This window comes from Ptychodera flava, chromosome 14 (genome assembly GCF_041260155.1).
Source record: "Ptychodera flava strain L36383 chromosome 14, AS_Pfla_20210202, whole genome shotgun sequence".
Lineage (NCBI taxonomy): Eukaryota > Metazoa > Hemichordata > Enteropneusta > Ptychoderidae > Ptychodera > Ptychodera flava.
Window position 1 is genome coordinate 25,607,022 of NC_091941.1, and position 16,783 is coordinate 25,623,804.

The 16,783-nt window shown below is 37.9% G+C and overlaps 1 protein-coding gene across 5 annotated transcripts in view; it reads right to left on the reverse strand.

The window, feature by feature from the left end:
- LOC139149904 (E3 ubiquitin-protein ligase pellino homolog 2-like) overlaps positions 1–16,783 on the reverse strand; it is a 43,177-nt gene that overhangs the window by 15,076 nt on the left and 11,318 nt on the right. The window contains exons 1-3 of one of the 5 annotated variants that reach the window (XM_070721936.1): positions 16,239–16,582; positions 5,756–5,884; positions 4,762–4,891 (exon numbers count right to left, since the gene is read on the reverse strand). In XM_070721936.1, coding sequence (XP_070578037.1) covers positions 4,762–4,891; positions 5,756–5,884; positions 16,239–16,246 — 267 coding nt within the window. In that variant the 5' untranslated portion in view covers positions 16,247–16,582. Of the gene's footprint in view, positions 1–4,761; positions 4,892–5,755; positions 5,885–9,457; positions 9,567–16,238; positions 16,583–16,783 lie in introns of those variants that run through there. The other 4 variants (XM_070721937.1, XM_070721934.1, XM_070721935.1 and 1 more) reach the window with 4 other exon arrangements.

Consider the following 16,783-nt stretch of genomic DNA (forward strand, 5'->3'; position numbering starts at 1 on the left):
TCCTGGTGGCAGATTTAAATTGAAATGCCTTTCTAATGGCTTGCTTGCCATACCCTATTATAGTTGTATTGGCTAATGGATTTATCGGTGGAAATCTTTGCCACATCGACTGACACTCAGGTCTTTGCTTCTTTGACAACTTCTTCGGGTTTTTTTTCATGTCATTTTCCAAGCTCAATCTAATATTAGAATTCTGCGATTGAAATTACTTGAACAGGGAGTGATGAGTTTGAGTTTGGAGTTCAAGAAGGAGTAATGTAGGGCATATTTGCACCAACATTTTCCAAAGAATGTTGTGACTTTAGAGCTTACAAAAATATACTCATTGCTATACACTCAATGATTTTTCTTGAAAATACTACTTTCGTCACAATGTATTTATGATTGCACAGGGATGCTTTGATGCATCAGAAATCTCAATGAATCTTGTTCAGACATTACAGAAATGGCTGAGAACAAAACTTAGTATAAATAACAAGTCCAAAGTGCAAAACATTGTAAGATAACATATAAGTGATGTAGCTGAAAGTAATAATGAGATATTTCTGTATTAAAATCTACAAACTTTGATGGACAGATGTTCTTATGTTTGCACCTGTCTTCATGTAACAAAGTCAAGACTCATCATTCACTAATGTGCTACTGCCACACCCAGTCTGATTAAAATCAGATGAAGAGATACCGATGTTTCCACATTTGTTTATTCTCTACCATTCTCGTCAGCTGATAGTCACCTCACTAATCTGAGGCACTGCCATTGGAGATTTGCGTTCAAATCTCGTGCATCGACCAGAACAGCTAACCAATCGGAAATAGGTTTACAACCCCTCTGAGAATATTTCACTATCAGACAACAAAGCACCTGATAAGCCACTTCTGTCTCTACTACCTCCATATGGTCTCAACATTGACTGTCTACGGTCACAACGTACTGGTAAACTGTCTGAGTATGTCTACTGCATTATAATAAGTGTTATACAGTGTCTGTGAAGGTAATAAAAGCACTGTGGCCTTCATTCCCCTGGAGCTGGCAGTGTATATAAAATGCAATCTCATTGGCTGATGTAAAGCGCAAGAGTTGAACGCAACGTCCTGTGGCAGTGGTTCAAGATGTTGTTAGGCGACTGTCAGCTAATGAGAACAGCAATGGACAAGTGGAAACGTTGACGTCTCTACATCTGATTTTAATCAGACTATGTAGCCACCATGACATCAAAAGATGCCATCATGACATTAAAAGATGGTTTCACAAATATATACACTAGCAATGGAAACAGAATCCGAGTCTCTTATTCACCACTTTCTTTATCTGAGTTCCTTTACTAGATAAATAATGGGCCATTATTGTGGATGGGTAACCAGATGTTTTAAAAACAAAGTGGGTGCATGCACTCCAGCTTTCATATACAACATATAAATTATCCTCATATTTACTTTCAGTATGAAATATCAAAATACCAAGTTTGCTATCGCTTGCACACAAACATTTTTAACCACAAAATACGTCACAATGTATATTATAGAGCAATAAATAGCAGATTGTCCTTCTACAATAGTTTGGAAATGCAGAACGACCGATATGATGTATTATGCATACTGACAGAGAGATGTGTGGAGGTTTTGAAATTCCTAAGAACATACCGCTGTAATGATTGATCGGTGGATGTACTTGTTCAGCGGAGCTGAAAACAGATAAAAGTGAATTGCTGCGTTTTGACCTCTGGTAGGCACCAACACTGTCATTGAACTTTCAATTCCTGATGGAATTAATAAATTCATAAAAAGATGGGCCATGGGTGAGATTTTAATCACAAAGGCAACTGAATAGTATCCTCCACCCTGGAGGAAAACAACTATAGTCGCAAAGTCATTATAATCAAGTTATTAGAAACAAGCTGTGATGGCAGACTACCTTGTCGATATCAAGTCAGCCTTGGAATCACGTGTACCCTAAGAATAGTAAGCAATTAACCTTGGTGTGACTTGAGAAGCTAATCTCAGAATCAAATCACAATCTGAAAAAAAAAACTAACATTTCCGTATTTGTGAAGGCCACTGAGACACACACAAATGCTTTGATAGCATGTTTCTATGCCGTTTTAGGATTCAGAAACAGAACTACTCAAAAAATAAAATGTAACAGTAATCCTATAAAAAAAGCCGCCACATGGAAAGTAACTACATGGAGACTCATCGACAACACAAAACATGATAACGCATTTTGCAGAACTTGCAGATTGCAGGTAATTGATGCACAGTTTCCTCCCTGACCTGCTCTGCAGAATAAAATCAAAACCCAAAACGCAAATCAAAGACGAACTTTGACCCCGTTATGGTTGTTCTACAGTGCCTCTGGGTGCACTACCATATGTCAAAAGTGATGCGTTCTGAAGTCTGTGGTAATTTCAAGACCCTTGTACCCCTAATTCTAAGTAGTGCAGCCTGGCATTGCCACAGAAGACAGCGGGATTTTGTGAACATTTCCAAAACAGGCATACATGGCATCCATATTAATAAGGCTCTAGAGATATGACTGTGTTTTGATCTTTCCATAAAAGATGCACTGTTGGATTATAACTGAAAAATTGCGTTGTATACAGAGATAAAAAATATGTATTAGGGCAGAAAAGAGTATTTTGATTGAAAGAAGTTAAAAACCGGGTAAAAACCATCTTGATTATTAATTAAATCCAATGAAGATGGAAAATTTTCAGTATTTTATGAAATTCAACTAAATATATCAACCCAGGGATATGAGCGTGACATCATACAGCTACAAAAAATGGATGTGACATCAACAGCTTTAAGTTCTATAAATCTTTAATCTTGCCTGACTTTGGTTCGTTTTACAGCTGAAGGCAACATCCGTTAGATTTGACACTAATGCATGTTGATACGAATGGCTCAAAGATGTCATGTGATACAAATGACCTATGACCCTTGCACAGCAAAATCCTGTGTGCTGCTGGGAAATGAAGCCCCGGATACCCTGTAACACTAGCCAACTTGTCACAGTCAGTCAGTCTGATACCAGCTGTTTTGAGCTCCTAGGAATACGGTGAATATCAACGGAGAAATTAATTTTATTTTAAAGTGGCGACAGTTATCTTAAAAATCGCATCTTTTAAAATGTCAGCATCGACTTCACACCACAAGTAATGTATACAGTATCAATTTGGCAAGCATCTCTTGGCAAGAATGTTACGAGTTGTTTTCCAATTTCAGGAGAAATATGCTGCTCCGAGTTAACTGAGGACCCTGCTGGTCAGACAGATCTCACTTCAAAGACATGCTATTCCTGTGATAAACAGAAGTCAGACAGGAGGCAAAATAGACAGCCATAGTAGAACACTTTCCACAGCAAGCATTCTGAGAAATCATAACATGTTACAGAAACTGTCTTTAAGTATTGAATTAATATTTCTGAAAGAGAACACAAAAACTTCTATATTTTTGGCCTGGTTCAAAAAACATACATATGAAAGATATGGCTGGAGTAAAATTTCAAAGAACAAAGTCAGTAATCAGTAATAAAAGTGGTTTTGGATAATTTTCTTTGTTGAAGGACAGAAATTATGGTATTTGTAAACGACAGTGAGATATCTTTCATGATTACATGTAAATGTACAAAAAAAATAGTCCTGGACACATTTCAGAAGACATGCGTTGATTGTGCCTCCCTGAGCAAGGATCCAGTTTGTGGACGGCTCAAAGAATCTAATGATAAACCTGATCAATAGCTGGCTCCACAGATGGAGTCTGCATCCTTGCTTCTTCTTTGCTGATGTCTCTCAACAAACAGAGACTGGACCCAGGCAATCAGTAAATCATATAGATTGCATTGAAAATGGCAATGCAAAGCATGATGCCTGAATAATGAGCAGGTCACTTGCAAGATTGCTCGACTTGCAGGGATAAATACCATTGAACCCTGCATGGCATAGCAACATCTGCACTCATTATACATGGAGCGAGCTCCATAAGCTCAGGCAAGTTCTGCATCTCCCAATACCATACGGTCACAGCTAGGACAAAGGTGAAAGTACCATAGTGGCGATGGAGGTTGGACCTACAGTACCAGGGTTTGTGATAATTACATCCATTCAGTAACATTTTGACACCAAAGTTTCAACTGAGAAGATCAGGTTTCATTTTGTCCCCATCCTCACTTTTGACAAGCTTTCAGCGGAGTTCAGACGGTGGACAAAATAACCAAACACTGATAGTGGGGAATATAAACACTGTGTATATGGATGGCTTCTTTCAGAATTCACTGTGAAACATCTGGTGGAGAAATTCCCATCCAGGCAATTGCCCCTTTTCACCAGACACCATCTGGACTGGGTGCCCAAGAAGCAAGACTTGGCAAGCAAAGGCAATACCAAGATTGTGACTTAAATCCTCTTGTGCCGTTTGACAAAATTGGAGTCAAAGATCAAAAGCCAAAGTTTCACAAACATTTAGTCACTGAGTTTCAGTGTTCGGTTTCACATAGGCAAAGTAATCCCACTGACTTCAACAACCTCAGAGAATCCCTTCACATCCTCGATTCCAAGTGTAAAGGTCAAACTTTGCTAGAAGAAACAACAGAATTGGGCTGATCCATTGCCGTGAGAGTGTTGCACTGAAACGTCTTACAATTTTGTTTCATGATACCTGCAGATGCATGCCGGAAAATCAGTTAAATTATCATAATGGGTAGCGTGAATCAATGAGTATTCGATAGCAACAGAATGAAATGGTAAGCCACACTCTACTGACCTGGGCACTCTTTGGAGAATCATACAGATTCTGCGATACAGGCTTCACACCGTTGGCAAGCGGCCTCTCGAACAGCGCAAACTGACTTCTTCTTCTACCTCTGTTGCCAGATGGAAGACTTCCATTGTAACTTCGAAGAAGAAGAGAAAAAAATATATGAAACATGCAAAGTATGCTATTGTTACAACTAAATGATTTATTATCTTGATCTCCATGTGTTTAACAGCCACTCTGCCTCTTTACTACATCACTGTCAGCCTGGCTTTTTTCTCATATTCAAGGTACCAGCAAGTCTCGTCTGCCTCATTGCGATTTGTGGACCATTTCAAGTCAATTAGCTACATGCATTACGCATTTCATACTTACAGCCCACTGATTCTTGTACATGAGGAGACAACACAATCTGTCATCTGCACACACACCTCGACCCCTAGCCTACCCTGACTTCCCACAACAAAATGCACGGTGGAATACTACCTCCCTTTCTGAACTTTTGGACTGCAATCCTGCCCTGTCATTTCTATTCAACACTAAACATTTCTTAACCAAGTTACATTTCATTGAATATCTATGTTCTGCCCATGAAAATTCAAAAAAATATAACAACCTCACGTAAGTTTTGTGTAATTTTGATATTTCAAACATATATATACACATATTTACTGGTGGGGCACTGAATGAATGGCATGGTATTACATGGAATGAAATTTCTGGGAGAAATTCTGAACTGTCAGTTATATCAAAATTTATGCACAAAAATTATACACACTGGCTATTTTGAACTGGAAGCTGTCGATGAAACCTAACTTCTTAATCTCAGACAGCAACTGTATGGTTCTCTATGGATTGCTGACCCATAACATCGTATAGTATACATGACCTCTTACTCTGTCAATGGTTCTGTATCTGGCAACATGGAAAGAAACAGCATTTCTGATGGGTTTATTATAACAGGAGTAATGGGTGTCAAAATGTGTCTGGGGAAAAAACTTACCCTAGGACTATTAACTCTCCATACTTGACTGAGGAAGCTCCATCACGCATGTCAGAGCTGCTCATGCTAAGATTTAAAGCCTCTGGTTTATGTTTCTTCGACTGTTTACTCGAATCTTTGTCAGCTGACCTGAAATCAAGCGAACAGACACCGCATTTGTGAGAACGGTGGTTATCACTCCCAAGGTCCGGCAATAAAATAGGATGACTTGGGGCAAGGCTAGTTTTGTTACGTTAGGACTTCCTTCGCAGTGGTCAGAAAGAGCATCATAAAACCTAATCTCATAAGGCATGCATGGGACTGAGGGCACACTCCAAGTTGTGACATGATTTTTTTGTACACCTCCTTTTGTTTTTATTTCTATAACGGTAGAATGCGCCTGGGGGACAGATGTTCGGACTAAAACTTTTCCAATACTTTCCTGATCTACCACTTGTGGGATCTCATTTTAATTAAAGCTCTTGGAGTAAGAAAAATTTTCAATGTCTAATTTTTTTGAGAATCGAACATTTCATTTTTTCCCACAGAGTTAAAATAGGGATGGCAGCCATTTTGAATTTCAAATATCAGTATAGGTAATTTGTCTCTCTAGTACCAAAATTTGTACGGTGACCCCCTATTTTTCATTGTCAATTTAGTCAGAGAATGGCTGACTGTTTACTTGACGATAGTTTGAGCAAAGGTTTAAGTCTTTCACTTTCTAGGTGCATACTGCCTTAAAGATAGCATAAAAGCAAAGGGAAAATAAAAGAATTCACACATGCCCTATTTCTGTTTCTTTTATAAAGGTCTTGGGTCATTATGCTTTCTTTCTAGCATTTTGAACAAAATAGAAAAATCCCAAAACATCAAAAGGAAAAATCTGAACCGGATCATTTAACACTGTGTTGCAAATTCAAAACCCTGGGAAGCCACACTAGTGTTGCTAGTCAACTGCCTTCCTTCACATTTTCAGGAAGTTCCCTGGGCTGAAATTTGATTGGTTGCCCAAGTATTTAATTACTGCTTCTCATTTTCGTTCAAAACTTTTGGGACAGAGAGTGTATTTGTAAGACATCCAGTCCTCCTGGCCAGTGATGATACTGTTCTATTGTTGCATCAAGGAAAACGAGAAAAACCCAGAGCATTTCTGGCTGGAAGCCAATATGTTCTGGTAACAATATCCTTGAGTTACCTGTGTGGACGTCCTTTTTGTAGCTCTGACCTTCATCGGCCTTCGAATGAAATACGCTTATAGCGTGTTTATAATATCTGATCATAATTTGTAACGGTATTTGCTATTTTAACTCTTCATTTACATGTACAGTTTATCAGACTTTTTAATGGATTGCGTGCATGTGACTGAGTCACCAGCGCTCAGACCGGAGGTGGTGCAGCAGTTATCCAAGATTTATGTGCCTGCGATGTGACCTTGTTAGTTTCTCTTTAATGTCTAATTAATCAAAGTGAGATTCAAAGAACACCCATCCAAAACAGTGTCCTTGTCAGAATTTGCTGTGCACTGTTCTCTAGGAAGCTGTTAGTTCAAACACTTGAGAATAAAGCAAGTCAACTGCTGTCAATCCAGTCAGCTGGCCACAGATGACTGCATGCATAAAAAAGCCTTAATTTTAATAAAACATTTATCTGACCATAGATTTAGCTATGTGATTTTAGAAAATTCTATAACACACACCATCCGATCATTGCAACGAGTCTGTCATATTTTATTGTATATAATCCAAAAATTAGAACATTCAAGAAGTATTTTGTTATTCTTTTCACATATTCTAAAATATAAAAGCAACATGGACAAAAAATAGAATCCATAAACGATGATAAATACGTACAGTCTTGAGTACCTATTGCTGTGGATCACCGGGGGAAAATGCAATTGATTATAAATCGTAATTGATCGGGTAATAAATACTGATCCAAAGTGCTGATTTTTATCTCCCTCATTTTTTTTTTCAATTTCCGGCTCAGTTTCTTTGTTTGCATGTAGTGTAGCGATATCTACGATAGTAAACAGAATACATGGTGGTGTTTTTTGTTTCTGATTGCGAAATCAGCTTCTTTATTTTAATACAAGTGCACTAATACTGTACGGTAATAAACAGTAACAACAACAAATGGCAAATTATGGAAATAATAATGTCACTTTGACAACAACAAATGGCAATTATGAAAATAATGTTCGCGATGAATAACAACCACAACAACACAACTATTGTGGCATTGACAAAAATATATTACTTTTAAACTGCATTCTATTAATCACCATATTTTCTCTAGACTAAACATCTGGCACAGTTGGTTGTAGGAAGTCTTCACTGTGTTTTTATGTATGAGTGAAATAACAACTGAATACTGATAATCTTTAGAATACACACTGGTGTGAATACAAAATACTATCCACACCATTGTGTGTTATTCTGCAAAGTCTCGATGCGCTCCATGTCATCAGTATTCATTCCATTATATTGTGTGTATGTTTTGAGATAAAAAGCACTACACAGTCTACACAGCAATCAGTGACACAAGAGGACAAAACTAAACCATCATGGAAAACAAAACTCCTAACATTACCAAAACCAGTTCTCTATTTTGCAGTTGAGGACTACCTATATTTGAAATTAGAATGAAATGAATAAATGTATTGTTATAAAAATTTCCATCTACATATATGTATAATCATTGATTCTAAATACAGGAATTTTATTGATCAACATATAACAATTTCATACAATACTGATGCTCGGAATCAACAGACTCCATGTTTCTGTAATCTATAAGCGAGCCATTTTCAAAATGTCAAGTAGACATGCCTCTGTTGATATCTTTATCATTGTGTACAGACGCTAGATATCAACGTTCCAGGGCCCAGATTCCTTTCTCCCAAGTCAAGACATAACTCCAAGGAATGTCAACACAGGCTTAGAAATACTGCGATTGTCATTCAACCACCCGGTACAACTCAACAAACCATTACCAACTATCGGTGTTGTTTAAAAAGACAGGTCACTGGGAAACAAATTGGTTTATTTGTTATCCAATCTACTGACCACAAGGGCCAATTGATAGTAACAGATAGGAACACCGATCACCGCGGCTACAGTATTCTGCATACCCTTTGTATATTACCTGGGGACTGCTGAGTGAACTGAAAAACAAATCAGCATATTCATCACTGTGGAAGCATAGACCAGTTGCTGTTAGGTGCCAATTCATTTAATCAAACTGAAGGACACAGAGAAGCAGTTATTGCTTGTGAATTGTCATACAGTCATACCAGCATAACTATATGTGTGGTTTTAAAGTCATTTTCAGGTTTTTAAGCCACAAAATGCACGTCCATTTTTCTGGATTTAAAAATTGACAATTCCCTTCTGCAAATTTCTTTGTTCCCAGCATAAATGGCATTTTATTGCGACAGCAGGGGACAATGTCTGCATGAAGGGTTGTGATAGTATCAGACAGTCTAAAAACTGCAATGCCAATGTATGTCAAGTGAAAATGACAATGAAGATGGCTGGATAGCAACAAGGACAAGGACACATGCATCTTTCCTGCTAAACAGCCCTCTTAACACCGAGACATTCATAACAACATACAGCCACTTCCTGTCCTAAATAGATACAGTAATGACAGAATTGAGGTCAAATCTTCATAAATACAACCAGATACAGTGAATCATCAACAAAAATAGTCACTTTGATTTACCTTGAGTGGAGTACCATCTTTCCTTTGTTGCGTCCAAATCTCATGCTTTATATCAAGTGAGAGAGGGACAGAAATGACACATGTGTTGGTAGCTCACTGTTCTATCTGTTAACTGAACTGATATGTTACTGCCCCACTTTTATACTGTAAATTGCAGTTTCAATTCCATTGTTTTCAAAACTATTTTGGAAAGAAAAGGGGAAGTAAAACCTGCCAGGAAACAATTTCTGTCCTGGATTCTGTCTGATTGGCCTAAACCAATCATGTTGTTACATTTTAACAGAGAAACTGACATTGTCTAAATAAGATAGTGTTCAAGTAGGATGGGTGAGCAGAGAAGGAACTTGTCAACTCTACTGGGCACCAGTGAAGATAATGGACACTAAACATTGGGACCTAAACTAAGGTGTTTTCTTGGGGGATGAGCTCTGTTGTACATGTAGCCATGTGTATATATGCTCCATCCCTGGCCCTAATGACTCCCTAAGTTTCTGCAAATAAATGTGAAATGTTGCCTGTGTCCACCAATCTGAACTAATGTTTGCCCAATGTTTTTACAGCACACCAAAGTTCCAATGAGCTTTCCAACGAAGAACAAGTGGAGATACGCAGAATGGCCGAAAGTAATAGAGTTTTGACATTGGATGTACAATGTACCGGTGCAGTTTGCACTCAGTAAATTTGCCAGACAGTAATGTTTGACAGAACCATGAAGCTAATTTATGGCTGCAGAATATTGCAGACTGACACAAAATAAAACCTTGGCATTGACATCTTCCAGCAGGCAGAAATATGAATTATTGAAAATGACAAGGTTTGATTTCACAGCATAGGTCACACTACATGTATCTAAAGTGGTGCTGGAGTCCCTTGCAACAGAAAATCCAGGAAAAAAAAAAAAAATTTCACATGTTGAAACATGAATAGTTTGGAAACTAAAACAGGAAGGGGATCGTTTTTGATGCATGCATGCATGCCATGGAATGTATATTTTATGTTTTTGTATAATCAAATGCATGGTAAACTATGATGCCCGAGTAAAAAAATTTCCAAGATTTTTAAAATACGCAGAAATATACAGTTGTCAGTACATAGTGACAGGCAATGAATGACTCCAGTATATGATAGTATTTCTCTGCTTGATCAACTGATAGCTCATTGTGTTTGAATGAGGAAGTAAAGAGCCATAATGTAATCCATATCACTTTCTGTGATAAAGGTTGAAAGCATTGGAATGCTTACCGAATGAGATCTACAGTACATACCGAACAGAACTTAAAAAAGCATGAGCCTTGTGTGGTCATCCCAATTCTGGCATCAGTAATTTTTCTTTTTTCCATGCAGCCACAGTTTTACATCTTGCAACTTATGAGAATTGAAGGGGAGGAAGTGATATATGGGTCACTAAGAGTGCCAAACGTAGGCAGGACCCCTCCCCCCCCCCCTCGGAAGATTATGGTTGATGGAGAAGCAGGATGTGAACAAAGACAGATACAGTATACTCTGATAAAGCTTGGTGCTGGTTGGCCTCTTCTGAAAATGAATCTAAATCCTGGCATGTACAGACTGAGGAGAAATTACTACACTGCAGCATGAGCAACATACTTGCCTCTTATTGTCAGACCACACAATATGCTCTTTTTGCTTGTGTGACAATACAGTATCTACGGCATCAGTGATGACGGAACCACACCCACGCCTGAACACACACTCACACAGCTTGGCCTGAATGTGGACAATGACCAGCCTAAATGAGGACATTGACCTCTTCTAGATCCATCTCATTGACAGGAACTGGACAGACCGTTTTATGCATGAACGAGTCATGCAGATTCTGTATCTATGCAAGACAGACAAAAAAGTACCTACATGAATTGTTTTTGTATTTCGCCATGTAATCTGGGCAAATTTTCTAGAACACATGCGTAATATATCTTTTGTATTTGCAATCCCATGTGAAAATTACAGGTTAGGTAAAGGGAAAGGGCCACACATGTACTTGGACATTGAAACAACTTGAGTTTTGAAAAGACAAAGAGACACTTGCGAAGTATCTGTGGCAGAAAATGAAATGAAACGAAATGAAATGTAAAATCCAGGGAGAGACATCAATCACATGACACTACCGCCGTCGACAAATGTACCACATAACTTACACTGCCTGATACGACATAAATCATCAGATCACCTATCACAGAAGTTGAGATGCCTGAATATAAGTGTTAATCTGTCCATTTGTCAAGCTGATTGAAAATTCCAGAGTTGGTGGGTATATGCTATATTTCATTGTTTCCCCGGACACTGTTACATACCAAATGTAATATGATGCATTCACGTGGATAGCTGGAAACCCCTTGTCACATTTTGGTCTGCCCACTTTTAGAAACACCACAATTTTCTTACGCAAGCTAAAAAACATGACATTTATTTATAGGCTATAGGAATTTCTGCAGATTGATATTTGTTAGAAGGTTACATGTATTTTAAAGGGAGCATGTCTTTGGTGCATGTTGCTTGACAATGACTTTGTTTCCAATATATGGAACACGTAGAAGATTACATAGTACTGATTTTTTTCCTGTAACGACCAACCATTTGCTTCATCAATAATTAATTTTTACTTTTAAGTTATATTAAATTCCAACACTTAGCACAGGTAATTTGCTACCATAAACCTGTACAGACTTTTGCAAATTTAGGCCCTGTGGAGTGACAAAAAACATAATCACAAAATACTGGAAGACACGTCGTATTTTTTCAGCATTTCCGATCAACAACTGTGATGACGAATTTTATTCCGACTCACCCTTCATGCATTGACATAATGAATTTAGAAAAAAATGTTAACGGTTCAAACTGGCAGGTCTCGATTACCCGACAGAAGCTCTGACGAGTGATTAGGTTACAGTGAACATCCTGAGAAAAAAATTTACTCTTTCCACAACCATGTATTAACTGTACTGAAAAAGCCCACTTGAATTTCTTCCCAATGAATATTACGTGAAATTTTTTTGAATGCACTGCATATATGACTGCTCTAACTGTAACACATTATACTGTGTAAGCAGGGGAGACAAAAAATTAACTGAATAATAACGTAATCATTACATGAACCATCCTACAATATTGTCTGGCCACAAATGCCAAAATATCAATATATTTCTTACATTCCTGACATGACTGTCGTGAACGATGCATCTTTGGGCATTTCTAACTTTGTAAACAACATCTCTTAGTGTAAACTACTGGAAAAAAGAACAGCAAACAGAAAATTGGTCGGTAAAGATGGACATTTACTGTAACTGTAACTGTTGCACTAATCAACCTGTCTGTCATTTTTTTAAAGTCAATGCAGATGATGTTAAGAACTCAAAATCCACATGATTTTTTGTCATTATTTAATGACAATGAATAAGACACATGACGTATATGACCGAGGGACATAATATTTTCACATAATATTTTCAAATAAGATTTGACTTCCGCTATTAATGGCATTCCACCTTTTGATGGAGTTAAGCATATCACCTGAGGCAAGAAGACAGTCCCTTTTAACAAGACTCTGTGCAACGGGCAGCTGCTGTGCATCAAAAACGTACACATAAATTAATGATTAAGTTGCCCGTCACATTATCAATTTCCCTCTGAATTTCTATCACTATGCGAGTTCAATTTATTGTCCTACAATGGCTTTAAGATTCCATCAACCCAACTATTACTTGCATGGCTTGACAGTCTTGAGGGGTGAGCTAGCCAATCGCTGACCCCCATTACCGTAGATATGCTAACACATAACAACAACTAGGCAACCTGTCACAGTGGAATTATTTTCCCCGGGGCGTAGATATGTCTAACAGTAATAAAAATACAAATGTAGACAACATATAAAGTGTAGTATCGGGGAAAGCATGTTGAGGTTCACCATCAGGTAAAGTTTGATCGACACTCAATGACCTATTTATTTTACCTTTCACTTCTTGGGATGTTTATTATTATCATGTAAATGATTCCGCTTGCCTGGATTACCGATTAAAGAGTCCTTTTTGGGTTGCTGTGTGTTTGGAATCCAGTTTCTTCAAGGACTAACTGTCTGTCAGCTATGATATAACACCTTGGTCTGAATAGCATGTAAATACAATGCTAAGCGAACTGTGTTTTCAACCCTTGGACTTTTTAAACATGGGAACGCAGACTGGTGGTGAACAATGACGAGGCAATTTTTTTTCACCAGTCCTGTCATGTCAAAATACAGGTCCAAGCGAAAGATAATTTTTGTCTTTTTTGCCACACCAAGATGAATTGTTCAATGTGTATTTCTGCCAATGAAGTTTCAAATTATGATATTTCAAAAATAACATCTGTATTCATAGTAATGATAGGCATCAAACAGCTGTCACAACAAATCGAACCGAACTTGGGTAGGTACAGGAACATGTTTAGTTGAAGTTTGAAGTGAAAATTCATGATCAAGCATTGGACTTTCTCTATAAACTTAATGTGACCTAGCATATTAATCCTCTTTCTACCAGGCTTCACAGACAAACCATAGAAATAAATACCACTTGGGAGAAAAAGGATTAAATCTCCAGAGACAGAGGATCAAAACAGCAGAAAGAGTGATAAATATTGGATTTTGAAGCAGTACAAAATTGCAGCATCACAATGCTGGTTTGTTAGAAAAGAAGAGAAGCTTTATCTGCTGAAAAAAAAAAAACCATAAGAACATTCCTGTGAATGCAACATAATTTTGGAAATAATGGATTATTATATTTCAGTGCAACAGCTCAACATGTCATCCAATTTCCAGTGTCAAAGGTATGAAACCTTTGTTAGAGAATTAGAGGAGACAATTTGTCATGGAATTAATATAACAAAAGTCAAATATAATCTATATTTCTGAGAGAAAGACATTACGCTGTCAATGTCAGCCGTAATAAATAATGCTGCCGTAAATAATTCATATGACCTAAATTACAGGTCAGAGGTCAACACTAATGTCTATGTTTCTGTAGTCTGTTTTTGAGATAACGGGCGTAATTGCCCTGAACAAATGGAGTTTATATTGATTTTCTTGGAACTCTCTCCGAGAATATTGAAGATCCTTACTTAACGCCTCTTAGGCTTTTACCAAAACAAATCCATCAAGTCAGCCTGAGGGAATCTGCCTAAGCATAGCACAGAGCTGTTCTTTAATTAATAAGCAAAAAGTTTACGCTTTTAATTTGATAGGCAGTTTTGCAATTTTCTTAAAATTATGAACGATAAATGAACAGAAACAAAAATCTGATGTTAAAAGCGCTCTCCCTAGTTGTACAGCTTGTAACTGTTCTAGTCAAAATCACTTCTGTAAAAGCAGCAAGGATTTTGACATCTACCGTTATTCTAAAATGACTGCAATAGCTTCACCATATGACCACAAACGGAACACAATGTCACTTTCTGTGTGTCACTGTCCGACTCTCCTGAGGTGTGGTTTCACAGCTTCCCATCATCTTGGATTTCAAGGATGGTTTACAACTTGATACTCTGATCCAGCTATGGATGGCTTCTTCCGATCACTATGAAAACTGCCTATGCACTGCTACTTCATCTACAGCCTTCATCAACCCTCCTACCCCCTACGTTCACAATTTGTAACAGGTCTGCACACACACTCAGAAACTACACCGTTCAGTAACGTGGGAAGGTAAATGTGTGTTAAATATTGTCCTTGTGTTTACATTATCCACACCACAATGGTTATATTTCACAGCTTTTGAAGTAGTTAAAGACAGATTAAATTCTAGTGGGTGGCTACCCAAGGCATGCCATTGCACTTTTTAACCAATACGACTTCCACCATGTAGTTCACTGGCATTCAACTTCCTGCCAATAGCACCTATTGTATTTCCTACGGTAATTCATGCTAGTTAGATCATAAATGTCGATCCCTTTTGAGGAATAGGATTAATTAAAACTGTTTTACTGAACTATTATAATTTCATCTTTATGTTTACATATCAGCCAAACAAAATACAGATATATTATGGTATTTAAGAAAATGCCCATAGGTATAGACAAGGAAGTTCTGTATTATTTGAACTTGACACTGCATGCTGTTGGCTGGTGATTAATATGGTTTTTCATTTTGCCAGAAAAACTCATCACACAAGAGAAGACCATACAATTAAACTGAAACTAAATGACAGAATTCCTCAATAGGGCAAACTGTTCTATTGGGGCAAAGGTTTTCATTTTGACATTTCAAAAACCATACAAAGACACTACACAAACTGTCGATCAGGGCTTCGTCTGGCATTGAAGAGAAACATTCTTCCTCTCACCTGATCTGACAGACACTGTAAACACGAAGCGTATGTCGTTGCCCATCTGGTCGACACGACTTCACTGGTAAATATTGGGACGACTCGTACGCATGACGTAACCTTCATTCATCGCTGGTGTTTTGGGGGAAACATTATAAATATGAGCATGGCAGATTTGAGAGAAGTCTTAACCAGGTGTGGGTTCTATGCGTTTACCCTTCAGCTGATCAAGACTTCGAGGTTTTACGATTTACGAAGTTTCAAAAACGGTCCCCACAATCATGGCTGATTTCACAGTCTTGTTGAATATCGAAACTCTAAATTATCCGTACATATCATAGCGTACTAGATATTTTGTTGGGAGCTAATTATGAGTTGGAAGGTTCTGATTCAACTCAAAAGCGAAACCAGCAGACAAGTTAACAAATTCCGTTACAGAACAAAAGGAAAGCGAGTGTATAAAACAAAGGACTTACAGTGGCATGTTGATTGGTGGTGCATATGATTACTTTCTCCGAGCCGATAACAAGGCGAAACAGCCCAACAGTCACACAATGTGTGACAAGCCGCGATTGAGACAGCGACGAGCCTTGCTTGTGTAGTACGTTTACACGCAGTCAGTTTTATCAGGTCGTCATTATCACTACTGACAGACCGAAGTAAGTCCTAGTCCATCCTTACTCACTACTCGAACACAGATAAAATCTCGATTACGGCCAACGCTTCGAGTAAAAGGACGGAAACCGGATATTTTCGTAAGGCCTCACTCGTACGTACATGTACGTAAAGCGGTCCGAGCTGCTTTGTTGTGGGTCAAGGTAGGGCCCCCTAGATTCGAGAAAACTAATTAATTCAATAACTGCCAACTTTATGAATACCACAAACATTTACGATATCTGAAGGAAACTTCAACATCAAAATGCAAAAAGTAAAAGAACTGGTTGAAAACAAATCTTTGTCCTTTACACCATCGTGTTACGCATTCATTCTGTGATACTATTATCGACGACCTGGAGGGTCG